This window comes from Dermacentor variabilis, chromosome 4, assembly GCF_050947875.1.
Source record: "Dermacentor variabilis isolate Ectoservices chromosome 4, ASM5094787v1, whole genome shotgun sequence".
Taxonomy (NCBI): Eukaryota; Metazoa; Arthropoda; class Arachnida; order Ixodida; family Ixodidae; genus Dermacentor; species Dermacentor variabilis.
Window position 1 is genome coordinate 37,842,387 of NC_134571.1, and position 17,624 is coordinate 37,860,010.

The following is a 17,624-nucleotide window of genomic DNA, read 5'->3' on the forward strand; positions in this document are numbered from 1 at the left end:
GGTATCTGTACTGAATCAAATGCCTTTTCGTAATCTCTGAAAGCCATATAGAGGTGCCGATTGTACTCTGCGGATTTCTCCATTACCTGATTGATGACATGGATGTGATCCATCCTTCCTGAAACCTACCTGCCTTTTTCCTTGGTTGACTAAAGTTCAGTCTTGCCCTTACTCTATTGGAGATTATTTTGGTGAATATTTTATATTATATTGGAAGTAAGCTAACAGGCCTATAATTTTTCATTTTTTTAATATCTCCCTTTTATGTGGATTAGTATGATGTTGGCATGCTTCAAGTTCTCTGGGAACCTTGAAATCAATAGACAGTTCGTATAAGGGGTCGCTAGTTTTTCAAGCATTATGTCTCCGCCATCTTTGATTAAATCGACTTGTAGTCCATCTTCTCCTGCCACTTTCCCCCTTTCATGTCTGGCAAGGCCCTTCTAACTTCACTGCTAGTTATAGGAGGAGTGTCTATAACCTTCTCATTACTGTTTCTTATGGTGGTATCCCGACTCCTCTGGGTACAGGTCAGTATATGTATAATACTTTCACTGCTTTTACTGTATCTGACATTGCTTATGATGTTACCCTGCCTATCTTTCAGTGCATAAATCTTGATTTGTCCAATGCCTAGTTTCCTTCTGACTGTTTTCAGGCTGCATCCATATTTTACATTATAATTTTGAATATCCCTTATTTTCTCCTTGTTGATTAGTTTTGACAATTCTGTGAATTCTATCTGATTTCTTGAGTTGGACACTTGCATTCTTTGCCATTTCTTTATTAGGTCCCATGTTACTTGGAAGAGCTTACCCACTGGTTGCCTTGGTACCTTACCTCCCACTTCAATTTCTGCTTCTGAAGCCAGCCTAGTTACGGTTTCCTTCATTGCCTCTATGTCATTTTCATCTTTCTGTTCTAATGCTGTGTAATTGTTTGCAAGTGCCAACCTGAATTGGTCATGATATATATACTTGTTCTAATGCTTTCTGACAATGAATACACAATCTGCGACAAAGCATCAAACAATAAGTGATCTCGTTGCTTTTATTGCACAAGACTCTGGCTGTTGAGTCGTAAGTTCCAATTTTCATGGCAGCAATTAGGCAATAGTTTGCCTAGGTTAGAAGCTCTATAACGTGCACACCAGTGTGCCCCTCATTGGCGAACAATCTGCCCACACTGTTGCACCGGGATGTTTCGATATTCTCAAGTTTCTCTTAAAGGAAGTGTGCATGATGGGGCTAGCTGGGATCCAGGAACTTGCACACAGATGTAATCATCGTGCCCGTACGGATATTGGCGAACGGTTGGCGGCCACAGTACTCAAAACCAGCGACTGGGGCTTCGTCGAACACGTCGAACTGGAACCAGCACTGCGTGATTACCTGCACAGAGCCCTATGATTATGGTAGCAGCCTGGCTTGTATTGTCGGGATTTATTATTTTTTTCATTCAAGGACGTTTAGGCACGTGAGCTTTAGCTGCAATGGCACAGTAATCAAAAGCATGTCATACATACAAGCACATGAACCGTAACTTTCCTGCCACTGCAGATTCAAATCATGGCCTGTGCCTGTAATGGAGAACAGTGTAAACTGTAACATGATTGAGCATATATATATAAACACTACTGAATTAGCAAACGCCGTGTTTGTATGTAAGGCGATCAGTTGGTAGATTGTGAAATCAATAGTAATAAACATATCAGAGTATCAAAGCAGATGAAGTGGTGTTTTCTCTCGTGTTAAATAACTATGGCCGTCATGCCAACTGCACTCACTCTGCGTTTCACGGTGCAGGGTTTTCTTCCTTTCTTTAAAAAATCTGGATAATTTCCACAAAAGAACTGCTTCACATATTACAACTATACCTTGAAGACACAACTTTATATCAGATTACACATTTTTTCTGCATCTTTGTGCTTCGAGTGTGTGGCGTACTAATGTTTTGGTTGCGAATTAGAAATGATGAGCTATGACATCTGGTCACAGAAACTTTGGTCACTTTGCTTGTTTGGTAGCAAACAGGCATTTGACTCCATGTGATGAATACGTCATGTTTCACAATGTCGAAATATGAAACTTAATTTTACATAGAATTAGAACACGTGTGTCTATTATCTTTCTTTTATGTGACGCACTAGTTTTTGGTTGCAGGTGCGAACAATGACAGAAATATCTTTAGCCTTCGCAATGTTGCCTGCTACATACGAAACTAAATGAAATAAAACTATTATTTCAGAGTATGCATGTAAGAAATGAAGACGAAAGTGACCGGAGCACGGGCAGCAGCCACAGGCCCTGGCTCACTCTGTTGCTGCCACAGATAAGTAACGGTCAGACATCAATTAACATATATGGCTCTGATCTCAGTCACTTCACTAAAGAGGATTGCAGGGGAAATGGCGTCTGAAAAGCCAGCCCTGGCACAAATTTGCGTTGCCACCTGCCGTCATCTGCAGATAGCAATGTTTCAGGGAGGGCTGCCGTGTGTTGCCCGCTCCTGGATCCACAGAGTTTCTATTGCCTGGAACAGGTGAGTGCCCTCCTTGAAACGCTGCTTTCTGCAGATGACGACAGGTGGCGACACAAGTTTATGGTTGCGCCGTCACGGCAGCAGTTTGCGTCCCCATTGGTGCCGGCAAATTAGCACTTTTTTCTTGGAAGTCAACGCCAAAATGAGATTTTTCTGCAAAATTTGAGCAAGAACAGTACAGCGGTGAGCGCAAAATCTTTTTTTTTTTTTTTTTTAATGCGCGCAGCCAAATATTCTGGATCCTGTACAGCGATGTCTGTGACGTCACACTCACCTCATCGGCACCGCGTTTTGTGCGCGAAATTAAAAACGTGAGTGTTGACAATTTTTTTCGTTAATAGCGCTTTTGCTCTAATTGTAGTGCTGCATTTCTGTAAATGGAAAAGCACAGTTTGCACTACACATCACTATTGCCGTACGTCCGTACGCACGGCCGCTCGTTGGAAAAGCAAGGTCTGTGCCTTTGCATCCAGCGGCCGTGCCGTGCATTTCGTCAGCAGATGCTCACGGCTGCACTACAGAAGTCTTAAGGATTGACCAAGTTGATAGCACTTATTAGAAGACGAACCAGCAACAACAACGCAGAAGAAGATAAATACATCACAGCACGGTACTAATAAAAATGTATACAAGAGGGCAGCACAAGGACGCAGTGAATGAGAAATCCAAGACGTAGCCACATGCACAACGCAATCAAACGTGCACCTACGTTAACCAATTTCGCGCTCCTGTAACAGGGCTACTTTAATTTTTTTTTTTTAGCTACACTGGCTACATGAGTGTAGCTAGTGCAGGAAGTCGCCATTTCTTTTACTTGGTGTAGAAAAGTATAATTCCGCCCACCTACACGAAGCCATTTTTTATAGCTGTAGTGTAGCATGAAAACTACAGCTTCTACACTGGTTTCGGTGAATGCAAGCAGCCGACGACAAGCAGGCTGGCGTTGCAAGCGCGTGGCGCCATTTTGTCGCAGGTGTTAAGAGGAAGTTAGCTCGTGCCCAATTAACTCCGATGCAACCTATTCAAGTACGCAAAAACGTTTTTCTGAGGTAACCCATGAACCTATTTTGATTAAATTTGTTGCATTTGAGAGAGAAAGTTAAGTTCTAGTGACTGTTGGAAGCGGAATTTCGATTCAGCACCTTAATGAAGTTAAAAATATTTTCAAAAATTCGATAGTTGGAAAAAAATAGAAGCACGAAGTTTACAAATTAGTAACTCTGCATCAAGAACAGATATCGCAGTTCTGTAAACGGCATCCACTAGATCATTGAAAGCATACAGATCTGATAGTCATTTTATGTCTTATGCGAGTTTGTTACATTGTGTACAAGGGTTCTGTAAAATTTGTATTTCTATATTACTGAACTTTTTTGAGATTCATGTGTGACGTCAATATTGTGCGCTTTAGATGTAATATTAGATGCAATTCACATAACTTTGATATCATTTTTCATTGCTGAGTTAGAGTTGTAAACTTCATAGTTTCGATTTCTAAAAAATTCGATCTTTGTCATTTAACAAAAAATTGACGACCTAAATCGAAAATTCGAAACCAACAGTCACTAGATCTTAAGTGTTTCTTTTAAATGCAATAAACCTCGCCAAATTTGTTGCAGTGGTTGCCAAGAATTACGAACTCTCCTTTTACATGTATTTAGATAGGAGCACCCGAGCTAAAGCTTCCTCTTAAAGGGGTCCTGAACCACTTTTTATCGAAGTGGAGAAATACATTTAAAGTGAAGATAGGCTATTTCAGCACCACTTTGCCGCAAAAAGTACTTCAATGCGTTCAGCAGCATCGGAGTTATCCGCAATCAAACACGGCCTCAGCTGTGCTCCCCTTCTTCCTCCAATGCCTTGCACTGCGAAGGCTACGGCGGAGACGTCACCGTGGCGCGCAGTTCAAATTTCCGCTTTGGTGCCTATGCCGCGCTAAACGTAAGCCAAACGCGGCTGTCCTCAGAGAGCCGCAGTGTGCTTAGCCATATAGTGTAGGAAACTATGCGCTTGGCCACTGGACTCGTGGCGGCACCTCGCGGCGGCCGCGATGTAGCCGAGCGCAGCGACCGTGGCAGCGACCAATAGCAGTCGCGTATTGGAGTGTGCTTTATGACGAAATAAAGCACACAGAAGAGAGCGAGGATCATGGGGTTTTTGAAACGAGAGCGTGAGAGAAAAAGGTGACTTCGCGCTCCGCTTGCGAGCTCCACGGACCGCGTACGACAGCAGAACTTGGCTGAGATGTTCACAACAGCGTATGCTACCCGCGGATTTCCCCAAGCCCAAGGGGTGGTTCAGGGCCCTTTTAAGCGCTCCCCATACGTAGGCCGATCCTGAAGATAGTACAATACCGGGCCGACACGCGGCGGAAGTGAAGCAAGCGTTAAACACTGTGATTGTCGGCGCTGATACAGTGACGATAGTGAATATTCGCTGCAAGGACGGTAGCGAAGTGCTGGCATGACCATGTATCACACAAGGTGAGCTGTTTTTCCGAAGAGATCAAATTATCTTACTCATGGATCGTGCGGGCTGTTTCAGACTCCGCGCTGTACGTTGTGTACAGCGCGGAGCACTGAGAAGTTGTCTTGGTGCACTGCGCATTCGCGATGTATTTCGCTGCTGTTTGTCTAGATATGTTGATGAAAGGAAACTCTCACATCGACGTGTAGTTTCAGGCAAGGGCATATACGCGGCCAGCGAAGTCAGGCGCTTTTCGTCTACTGATGCAGAGTACGACGTGCTGTCTGCTCTGATTGGCTACGGCCCAGCAATCCAAGTGCATCACACGATGTCATAGCCTTTGTCCGGCACTGAGCTATACTACACTCGGCTACACGAGCCTGCATAAAGTGTAGGTAAAAAAAAAAAAACCAGTGCCCTTCCTCTATGTGAAGAAGGATGACCAGCGAAGCTGTGTATGTGGGCCCCTTAATGGCGAACTGCACCTCCGCCGTGGGTCGGCCCGGCATTTCACTATCTTCGGGATCGGCCCACGTATGGGGAGTGCTTAATTCACGCCTGCTTTACCTCCGCCGCGGGTCGGCCCGATATTGCACTATTTTCGGGATCGGCGCACGTATTAGTGCTTAACATCTGCTTCACCTCCGCCGCGGGTAGGGCCGGTATTGCACTATCTTCGGGATTGGCCCACATATGCGGAGTGCTTAACGCCTGCTTCACCTCCGCCGCGGGTAGGGCCGGTATTGCACTATCTTCGGGATTGGCCCACGTATGCGGAGTGCTTAACGCCTGCTTCACCTCCGCCGCGCGTCAGACCGGCATTGCACTATCTTCGGGTTCGGCCCTCGTATGGGGAGTGCTTAACGCCTACTTCACCTCCGCCACGCGTCGGGCCGGTATTGTACAGTTTTCGGGATCGGCGCATGTATGGGTAGTGCCACGGCCGCTTTCTTTTTTTATCCAGCGGCCCTGGGAGTGCCTAACGCCTGCTTCACCTACGCCGTGCGTCAGGCTGTCATTGCACTATCTTCGGGATCGGCCCTCGTATGGGGAGTGCTTAACGCCTGCTTCACCTCCGCCGCGAGTCGGTCCGGCATTGCACTATCTCCGGGATATCGGCCCACATATGGCGAGTTTTTTGCTTACGACAAGAAAACTTCCTTGGGCGGTAGAGGTATACAACTTAGCTGTTAAAAAAAAAGAATGAAAAAATCCCTAATGCATACTTGCAAAAGTCGAATATAGACTTGCGCTGCAGTGTCTCACCCTCCTCCTCGTCTGACTTTGCCGGTTCGTGTCTCGGTACATGCACAGTCCTGTATTGTACTCACGTTGGTGACCAGGTGGGAGTTGATGCTGCAGACGCCGTGGTAGCGCAGCGCTTTAGCGTCGCGCAGTGTGTTCGCCAATATCAGCAGGACGAGCGCGATGTTGTCAGCGTGGTGGTCGGTGCCGGTGCCCACCATGAACCACAGTAGCAAGCGTCGGCCCAGCGCGTTGACAGCCGCGCGCAGGGGTTGCTCCATCGACTCGTTTAACTCGGCGATGGCCAGGAACGATTCCGCCATGTTGTCGGGCGTCTGTTGGCGGTGGTGTAATATAAGCACCATGTTAGCACCGAACAAGGGCTGCGTGGGCAAGGACAAGCTCCAGAACGTGAAGTCACACAGCAGATGCGGTATCTGCGTCGGGGCAGTAGCTACACATCCCTTTTCCTCTTTAAGACAGGTCAAAAACAAAGCAAGGCCTTGTCCTTCGTACGTGTTGCAGCTTTCCACGCTTTTTGTACAACGTTATATATAATTGAAAATTTTAGTTTTACATCTACCTACAGCGGTTGACATGCGAACAATCACCGATCCTCGGCATACAGCGCCTACGGGATGTCTACCTTGGATCTCGGGTCACAGACTTTGACACTGCTTGAGCAGCTAAAAGAGCTCGCTTATGGCAAGACATCAGTTCCAGTGCAACATACTGTCTGTCTCTTTCAGACTGCGCTTTAGCGCTATGAATATTCCAGACAGTAAAAATATATATAAACCAGCTTGGTGCATTTATGTGATAGCTCAAGGTAATGCTGCAGAACGGGAGCAGCCACGTTATCGTACGTGCTATATACATCTTGTGACTCGTCGTTGAACCAGAATGAGTAACATTGTTGTCTTGCACAATTACACCACCCAACGCCTCCCCACGCAAGGAAAAAAAGGGCACCATTGAATAATTATAGAAATACCGCCGCATGATAATCATGCCGTTTTCGACACGCTCACGCCATTCTTTGCAATGAAATGGCCATTCTTTGCAATGAAGGTGCACTCTTTGGCTCAACACAGTGCCACATGATATAGGCAACTTCGCATGCCTACAGCTCTTTCTGTATTTAGGTATCCATTTACACTAGTACGTCTATGCTATGCTAAAGCATAGTGTTTTCTGAATCTGTCTAGTACCAAGGAGCGCAAAATTCTTATTGCAGTTAGGGTCACATCAGGGCAGTTCATCCCACTTGAAAACCAGTTGTACCACTTGAAAACCAGTAGCAATATTTTCACTTGGGATGGATATACTCCACTTATCTGCCAGCGCAAATGCGTGAGCGAAGCGACATAATCTTCATAATCAAAGGTGCATCTTTATGTCTTCTTGGGCGTCAGTGTCTCTCTCTCTCTCTTATAGGACGCGTGCAGCACAGGAACGTTTCTAATGCACTCAGGTTCAACACTACTGCGCCAAAAGACGTCGCCACCAGCGCGGCTGTTTTCGTCCGTGTCTTCCACGTTATCCTCGTAGCTGCCAGCTGCAATAGTAGATGAATCGTACATTTCGTCGATGCAACGGGAGCGTATGGCTGTTAAAGGGACACTAAAGCGAAACAATAAATCAGTGTAGGTTAATGAAGCATTGTTTGAGAACCCTGCAGGCAGTCATTTCAAAAATATAGTATGATTATTAGATGAGAAAATGAAAGTACAAGTATCAGTATTTGAATTTCGCGTCGAAACCCCAGCGCTGGTACGTCAGCGTGACGTCAGGGATTCCAAATTATGTTTTCGTATTTGGGTCGCGTTGGCTGAATAAAGGTTCCCGAAACTTGCCATGTTTAATATTTGGTTTCTTTAGAACACAAAGTAGTCCATCTGTACCGCTATATATAATTAGTAGGCCCTAGAAGATGCCATCAAAATCCAAGACGTCACAGCCCCCAGGTGCACGAACTTAAGTAGGCGTCGCCACCCGTACTTCATTCTTGCGCTTTTTCTGGCTCAGCAAACGTCTCATCGTTGTATGAGCAGTGTTTACGGTGTTGTTGAACGGTACTTTACTTATGCAGAGGAAATCATTTTTCACTTTAGTGTCCCTTTAAAGAAAGGCTAGCTGTGTCGTTCAAGTGTTTATTACCACCGACCGTTTGCGGGGTGCTGAAGTCGCAGCAGACGCCCACGGCGAGTAGTTTTCCCGTATCTGCGTCGCGCACGAGCCTCGTGGCGGCGTCGGCGATCAGCTGCGGCCACAGGTGTCTCAGGCTTCGCCGGTGCTGCTCCTCGGTGTTGTGCACCGTCAGGTCGAGCCGGTTCTTGGACGTGAAGCTGCGCGCCACCAGGTCGGCCACCTCGTCGAACGACGTGTTCGCGTTCAGGAGCGAGACTCGCAGTCGGCGCGCTCCGGGCAGCACCATCGTGCAAGCCGCGCGCTCCACCAGATGGCGCAGGGGCACCTCTTCGCCCAGCTCGGCCGCGCTCACCTGCGGGTTCGGTCGAGACGCTAGCTGTGCAAGTACAGCGAAGAATCCGCGGGCTTCCCGCGCTCAAGGATTTATTTTGACGATTTACGCAAAGGTTAATTGTGCCCTAGAGATCACAGAGCGACAGAGAGTCATGTGGACTTACACCTCTATTGAAAGATTATGTACGCCCCAAATGACCAGCATCCGTAATCCTACATAATCCAATAGGACCTGCAGGAAAACGTGCGTGTTCCCATGTAAACCCATGTGACCATATACAGGAGTATGGTATATACGGGACTTTTTCCGTATGGGACGGCCTAATATATATGTACTTCCTGCCGACTAATGTCTATAAACTGTCTGTAAACGGCCCATACATGCGTGGGGGATTATGGATCACATGCCAGGTTAAAGGAAATTTAACAGATTTATTAAGGGGCACGTTTGGGCGATGCAGACTAGGGAGAGTATTCTGTGAGTGTCCACTTAGTGGACTGTCCATTTCAATCGCCGCTGATTGGTGCTCTAACAGCGAGAATGAGAATGAATGGGAAGGGATGAGGAGCGAGGAGAATGTTGATATCAAGTGACTGAGGGAGGGGTGCCCTTTATCCCTGCTGCTGCTTATGATGTACATGGTAAGGATGGAAAGGGCGCTTGAGGAAATTAATATCGGGTTTAATTTCTCATGCAAACAGGCGGGTACAGTAGTAGAGCAGCAGGTTCCAGGTTTGTTTTATGCGGGCGACATTGTGTTGCTAGCTCGACCTGCAACGTCTGGCTAATATCTGTGGACAGGAAGGCGAGAATTTAGGTATGAAATTTAGCGTTAAACAATCAGGTGTTATGGTATTCAATGGGAACAGTGAACATAACTGTCAATACAGGGCCAGCAAATACCTCGGGTAAAAGAATATAAATACCTTGGTATATGGATAAACGAAGGCAATGGACATATGGAAGCACAGGAAAAAACCGTAACAGTCAAGGGGAAGAGAAATGCAGCCATAATGGGAAGCACAGAGCGCTATGGGGATACAATAGGTACGAGGTCCTCCGAGGTATGTGGAAAGCTGTAATGGTTCCAGGACTTACTTTTGGAAATGCGGTTGTTGCTTTAAATCAGGGGTACAATCAGGACTCGACGGGAACCAAAGGTCAGTGGGTCGCCTCGCATTGGGCGCTCACGGGAAGACTACAAATGGAGCTGTGCAGGGTGATATGGGCTGGACTAGTTTTGAAGTGATGGAAGCTCACAGTAACATTAATTATGGAGAACGACTGGAATATGGAAGAAAGTAAATGGGCTGGGGTAGTTCAGGTATTTGTACAGGAATAACATTAATTCATAGTGGAGGAAAAGAACTAGGAAACTTACCAGCGAGTATGCGGCCTGTATGGTGAGCAACACGGCAACAAAGATCGTCAAACGGTGAGTCAGAGAGGCTAAGCTGACCTCATGGGTGGCGGCAATGAAAATAAACCTGCCATGAGTAACTACTTAAGAGGAAAAAACGAAATCAGGAAAGAAACAATTTACGATAACTCAAAGGGAAGCTCATTACTTTTTGAAGAGAGATAAGAACCCACCTATAAATGGAGATATAAGAAGGAAAACGAGGCATGGTGCTTGCTGCGATAAAGCTAGAAAAACGATGGAGCATGTTTAGTTAGAATGTGAAGATATCTGCTCAGCGGTCGATTTAGGCACCTCTGGCCTCCTGAAGCCCTTGGGTTCAGCGAGAGCAGGAGGAAAGTAAGCATATGATAGAAATTAGTAAGAGGCGTTCGGAAGATTGGTGGAAGTAGGCAAACGACAAACAACGGAGGCGTAAAAAACAAAGTTCCCAATAGTGGTTGAGAAAGTTTGGTGACTGGAATTCCTCATGGGCTCTTCCCCCCTCCCTATTTTTCTTTCTTTTTAACATCGGTAGGAAATTAGGCAACACAATAACAAGAGCTTGGTGGGGCAACCCACCTCCCCTTTCCAATTGGGACACTCATAGCATCCATCCATGAGGCAGGCGCCCTCTCGAACATACGGAAGCAAATATGCGCAACAAGGTGAGGCGTGTGTATGCTGCAGCAAAAATCCGGAGACCACTCAGCACGTCTATTATGGAATACGAAGGGATTAACCCAGCGAGACCCGTAGGTAAAGGCGCATATACACTATAGCGGGAAAACACGCGCCAGTTGCTTTCTTAAATGGACACTAAAGGCAAATACTAAGTCGAAGTGGACTGTTTAAATACTTTTCAGAAACCTCGCAACGCTAGTTTCGTGCCAAGGAAATACTTGGTTTACGAGAAAATTGTATCTGAAGGGTCCGAATACCTTTTTCGAAATTCAAATCTCCCTCCAGTCAACCGGGGGAGTGGTGACGTTCACCATCACCGCCCTTTGCTGTCATCGGTGAGTAATAAGACAGGGCGGCGGATTCGCCGCTGCAGCTGCTTTTTGGTCAAGTGGCGTGGACCGTTCGGGCATCTCGCGACATCACATAGAAGTTTAATTCTCTGCCACTGGCAGTTTGTGCGAGTTTCGCGAGCCAGTAAAACCAGCGCAGCACTACGTGATCAGGAAATTACTGAAACGCGAAAGCGTGGGCGGCGCAGAGTCGAGTGAAAACTAAACCTTTCGACCGCCCGCGTCGTTGTCAACGGTAATTTCGATGGGTTCTTTTTTCTAAACATGAAATGGAACTAGACAAGTACTATTCTGTTTGATTTTACAATACGAGAATGTTTTTTTGCAATGAGTAGTTGAGTACTAGTGACAGAATTTAACTGAGGAGTGCTTTCGTCATCGGGCAAGTGCTTGAATGTCCCGGAGGAGTCTCTAATCATGTCCTGCATTTACCTCGATTTCTCAATTATTAAGGCTCTGTTCGCGATAATACTGCCGCCTTAGAGGTTCTCGAGTTCCAATCTATCACTTTAGCTTGACTTAATATTTGCCTTTAGTGTCCCCTTAACAAGGCGTCGTTTTATGCACTGAAGCACAAAGGTAAATGGAACGCCAATGCATTTCTCTGCAAAGTTCGGCAATTAATATCCCGAAACTGGTGTCATCCAGAAAATTCGTTCCAAGTGTACCCGCCTTGCGAACTCTATACGGCTAGAATTTGTAAATTCCAGTGTGGGTCATAAGGTAACTAGCTACAGACTTAATTAGTGAGTTTTTGTTGATTAGTAAATTATGTTTTTCAATTCCTTGTGCAAGTAATCTCCGCCTCTTCAAGTAGACCACCTCATGAGTTAGAATTGTGCTACCTGCCACAGGCAACCACCAAATTTTTTGAAAGTGTCGTTAAAGCACCCTGTATGTTGCACCTACGTACGCCGCCAGAACAGTTCAACATTCAATCAAAAGCCCGCGCGCGCTTCTAGAGTCACCACTCGCCCTGCTAGCAGAGATGACGTCACAGTTGTCGCCTTCATGTCACAAGCTCCATCGCACCAATAGCAGCAACGAAAACAACCTGAGAAAACCAAGTGCGCGCGCGTAGTAAAGGAACCGCCTCCGCAGATGCTGCACGATGCGAGAGATCACCATCGTGAAACTGGTACGCTTTAACAGCTTTAAGCCGCACCTTATATAGGTAGTAGGTGCCTCGGTGTTCTCATCCTTCCCCGCTGCGGGGGAGGAGAACACCGAGGAACCTGCTACCTATATAAGGTATGGCTAAGCGCGGCCGCGCGGGCCTTGTTTTGAAAGCGCTCTGCGGTGGGTATCGAATCTATATATGCGCATTGAGGTCTGAGGTCCTACATCTACCCTATATCTAGCCGCGTCATATGCAGCCGCAGCCGGAGAACCCCCCTTCTCCACTTCTGCCTTGCGCGCGATGGAAGACAGCGCGCTTCCTACCCCCCTTCCTCCCTTGAGCGCGCGAGGTCGAGCCACTCGGCTCACCCTCGCACGCTTTCTCTCGCACCCACAGCATATATACGGCGCGCGGCCGCGATGTTATCGCCTCGCTCCGTTAAGAACCTCCTTTATCGAACTTGGGCTTTGTACGGAACATCACGGCGACGGCGGAAATGTGCCCGGAATGTCCATACACTCTAAGAAAAAAAGGACTAAAAGGGGTAAGGAGGTTAGTCCTTTTGGGGACTAACTGATTTGCCACAACCATTAGTCCTTTTGGGGACGAACTGACATGGGATGAACTGTTACTCCCCATGCGCTTACTCCTTCGGGGACTAACAGTTGCCCCTGCCCGATGGTCCTCAAGGGAGTAACTGTAATTCGTTCCGATGCTCCGCAAAGGTTTAAATAATTAAATTAGGCATTTATACCCTAATAAAAAAATTAATGAGCCAAAAAAAAAAACGTGCCCGACAGCAGGATTCGAACTCACTTCCTCTCGCTCACAAGTCAGATACTCTAACCACTTCACCACGCCGCTTGCTTGGCCAGACGGGCTATTTCGACAAGGTTAAGCACGGGAACGCAAGTGCGGCAATATAAATGTGACTGTATTTTGTGCAAGCTATGCAGTCAGAGTCTAACGTTGAGTGTACTTGCAACCATAAGCGACTGCGAAAAGAAATCAGCCCGAGTATTTTAGGGTGATTTAAACTGAGGCACTACGCCATGTATACGTGTAGCGAGCTCAAACGGGGCACCGAAGACGACAGAGAAGGGCAATTTCTCTGTCGCTTAGCGCGTGCCGTTTGAGCTACACATCGCTTCAGTTCGCAACCTCCTTGGAACGGAAGGAACTTAGGTACTATAGACCAAGAAAATCTAGCCGTCTATGAGTGACTTGCGCGTTTAATGTGTATCGCTCACTTATGGGGTGCGCACGAAGGGCATGCCTCTTCACATTTCAGTTTTAAGTTTCACGTAATTTTCTCACGAAGAGGCAAGGCTTTGCATGTAGTTCAATAGACAATGCACGAACTTCGAACCATTCACGATGTATAGACAATACCGTTTTCGCCGCATCGCTCCATGACACGGACGAAAACAGCGAAGTGCCTGGGGAGTAACTGTTGCCGTTCGTCCTCCCATTGCTCTCTTTCCGAGCAGGGCCTAAACACTTACTCTCCGAAATTTGCACATGGCCCGCACATTCATGCAGTTAGTCCTTTGAGGGACGAAAGCGCCCTTTTTAGGACTAACGGCGCAGTTACTCCCGTTTTCCCCGGGATTTTTCTTAGAGTGTATAATTGCTCTCGCAACAAAAGTGGAGCAGGTCGTTACGTAAACGCACGTGGGCCCACGGTACCGATATGGGAGAACGCGCAGTACGAACATCGCGAGCGCCGGTCGAAGCAACGGCAGCGAGCCTCTGCTTTGTGTGATCAGCTCAAATATGGCGTCGTCGGGTGAGGAGCCCGCCAGTCACTCCTCAAGTGTTGCAGGCGTGCACGGATGGACGTCAGTTTGGTCATGCTCGCCTGGATGTCGCGGAGTGTAACCGGCCCCCTCTCATAATCGCCTCACAAAATTTCATTTTCATTTATATCCGGTAATAATATAAGCTTCTTTAAAAAATGCTTGTGGCAGAACGCTTACTGCACCGCGCTTTACAACTTTCAGTGCATAACCCAAAGTTCCCGTCGCGACCTGCGTAAGGTCATGTAGATCTTTAGAATCATATATAGGCCTGTAAAAAACGCAACATGCCGTCGTTTAGCCTTCGCTCGAGACGCTTTTGAAGAAGCCATACGAAACTCTCTTGGTTAAATGTGGAACATTTTCTTGGGCCGTCGTTCAAGACACCGTTGTAGATGTCACGGCGGACTAAGCGCAGAAATGGCCAAATAAACCACGCCTCCGCACCGCCTTTACCTCGTATCCGATGTGTTCCAGGAGGGCGGCAGCTTCAGATGCAGAGCTGGCGTCCTGTCCGGCCTCGTGGCTGACGTAGCTCGCGTCCAGCTTCAGCTGGCCAACGGGCACGCCGAGCGATCGGGCCAGAGCCACGAGGACGGGCGCGGCGCGCGTCACGTTCACCTCGCCGCAGCGCTGCAGCTTGACGATGGCGTCGGCGTAGTCCTTGAGCAACTGCCGCTTGTCCGGCCGCTTGCCGGTCGGCGGACCGAGCGGGCAGAGCAGCGGCATCCACTGCCAGCTCGGCAGCTTAGAGCTGAGCGGCCGGAAGAGTTCGCCCGACGTGTCGCCCGGCGTGTTGCTCCAATAGAAGGCGACCAGCGAGACCTTGGGCGAGCTGAGCCGCTGCCAACTCACCTCGCCGTCGCTCACCACCGGTATGTCCGTAAGGCACTTGGTGATCAGGGCAATGTCGGCCTGCGGTATACAAGCAAGCGCCGCGTCGCAGGTGAACACGCTGTTGCGACTGGAGGATCCGAAGATGTGGGATGTACTTTGCTCGTGGAGGAGTAAGGGAACGTGGGGCTGGGCCCGATATCCAGGACGTTTTACAAACACGTTTATACTTACACAACTACAAGAAAATTCAAAGTAGTACAGAAAAAGTTCATGAAGAAATTGTAGCAGCCGATCACTCCCGCCAACCGTCGCTCCTTTTATGCCCTGCGTGGTCATCGATCAGTCACTTCCCACAATCCGGCGTCAGGAGACCGATGCCACCAGGCCCCGCCAATCCGGAGGTCTGTTTCCCTTTCCCTCCGAAGGGGGCTTTATCGGAAACGCCCGCACATCACTGGGCACAAACAGGAGAAGGGGCATCGCACACTGACTCCCATCGTACACCGAGTCCGTCCCCGGCGTGGACGTGCCAATTTGGGCGACTGACAGGTGATGGACCGTATCCTTGCACTATTTGCCCAAACATCTCCTGACCGAGGTAATTCCGCGTTGGCCATAAAATCATCCCTTTTGAGGACCATTTTGACGAGGCCGTCGGCCCGTTACCCATAATCGCGCTAGCCGTGACCGGAGGTTGTCGGGGGTGAATGGCCGATCACAACAACGCTTGCTACGTAATCCGAGGCTGACCTGCAGCGTACGTAGGCGCATTAGCTGCGGCGTTTTATACCGACAGTCGAAAACTATCAACTTCGCGGCTTCGATTCCGCCCGATGCATCCCAGATTTTTGAGGATGCGAGAACGCTCGGGAATGCTGGGGTTTCAGAATGCGTCCAATGTGCCTGTGTGTTCTCAAGTTGTATGGAGCTGTGCCCACAAAAGGTGCACTGATATATAAGCTCACGCCTACTAGTTTCGGAAGCGAGAACCCCAGCATTCAATTATTTCGCTGCTTCAAATGAAACGCTCAAAATGAAACAAGTTTCATGAAAGGTAACGTTGGCATCAGCCAAGAAGTGGCACAGCAAGCTAAAAGGGAAAACGATACGGGTTTCTCAGGCAGTAATGTCTGCAGCTTCGCGCCATTTCCTGGTATGAGGTTCCGGTCGCACTATACCCTCCTTGCCAGTACACGTCATGTGCACGTCATGTGAAAGTGAGCTCATATGTGCGCGTGCGCGCGCCTCACATATTGTAAATCGTTTAGATCACAGTTTTTCTTTCTTCTTTTTTTATCACGTCCAGGAATTCTGGACACTGCCTCCTCGGCCATGTCAAATATCTCCTCAATGTACCAACATATTCAAAACTGTATTTCGAAAGTTCGGCCGAATTTCAGAAACTTTCAGTTGGCAACGTCGTGAGGCAACGCCGCCTAACGTAACGTTGCTTCTAACAACGTACGCATTTACGGTGCTTTGTCATAACTCCAAAACACTGCTATTTCATAACGCGTAGCAGGGAAGTTACGACTAAGCGCCGTAAATGCCTATGTCAATGTAAATGTAAATGTCAATGTAAATGCCAATTGAAAGAATTCTGCCGATGTTGTGAAATACCATTTTTTGAAAATGCTACTCACTGAGTTACGCCGGTGCTTTACGGTGAAGTTTGGCATATGGCCGAAGGGGCATTGAGCATTGCCAGAAGAATCCACGGGTTGCTCGTTTCTTTGCAGCTGCCGTCGTTTCGATGGCATACCCTTGGGACCAAACCCTAGCGAACGTACCTTGCGACCTTCGATCCTGGGCGCAGACCGCTCGGTAAGATAAATGTAGCCATCGGAATCCACGAAGCCTTTGTCTCCTGTTGGCAGCAGCTGAGTGTCTTGGGCACCACCGGTACAGATGGTGCCTACCTTGCCCTGAGGAGGAAAGTTGGCGACTTCATGTGAGTGTTTCTCTCTCTTTTTTTTTTACGATGGACTTGTTCAATGTTTCTAGAAATATGTTCCGCGCATTAAAAAGAAGAGAGAGACCTGGTGCGCGCTAAACAGAGAGAGAGAGGATGAGAGGGAGGGTTTTTGATAGCAAAAGAACTAGAAATTGCATTTTGCAGGAATGGCGAGGAACATCGCATATAATTTGCAGGGGAGATAATAAAGTTAAGCAAGGGAATGAAGATTTCCGGTGGACACTGTGCACGAATACGGGAACCATATTCACACAGAAAAGAAACAAATCTATTACGCTAGAACTGTTCGCAAGAGCGAATGGCAGCGAATCCTAATGCTGGACATAATATTAGCGAAAGTGCCGCCAATAGCAAAGAGCACTTACGAACGAAAAGTGTGGCGAATATGCTTACAGTTTATTCATTTATTTATTTATTTTGATTACTCTCAGGGTCAACGACATTATTAAGATGAGTACGTACAGTGTAGAAAAATGAATACTATACAGACATTGTTAGGTTCCTGCAAATACAATGTTAACTAAAGCGCCGCTAGAATGGGCGTGGTCCACACGTGGTGGAATGGGCGTGGTTCACTAGAATGGGCGCCATGAATGGGCGTGGTTCACACTCGAGCCGGTTGGTCTGGAAAGGCGATTACAGTTTTGAGAGGTCCGGTTAATCAATAGAAGATTGTGAATATGTATGCGTCTTGCGTAACAATATTCCGACTTTTTGTGCATG

General features: G+C 47.6%; 1 protein-coding gene across 3 annotated transcripts in view; it reads right to left on the reverse strand.

The window, feature by feature from the left end:
- Window positions 1–1,024: 1,024 nt before the first annotated feature.
- The window catches only part of LOC142578951 (uncharacterized), a 43,318-nt gene continuing 26,718 nt past the window's right edge, over window positions 1,025–17,624 (reverse strand). For all 3 annotated transcript variants that reach the window (XM_075688690.1, XM_075688689.1, XM_075688688.1), the window contains exons 5-9: window positions 16,717–16,851; window positions 14,546–15,004; window positions 8,420–8,755; window positions 6,339–6,587; window positions 1,025–1,391 (exon numbers count right to left, since the gene is read on the reverse strand). In XM_075688690.1, coding sequence (XP_075544805.1) covers window positions 1,248–1,391; window positions 6,339–6,587; window positions 8,420–8,755; window positions 14,546–15,004; window positions 16,717–16,851 — 1,323 coding nt within the window. In that variant the 3' untranslated portion in view covers window positions 1,025–1,247. The remainder of the gene's footprint in view (window positions 1,392–6,338; window positions 6,588–8,419; window positions 8,756–14,545; window positions 15,005–16,716; window positions 16,852–17,624) is intronic.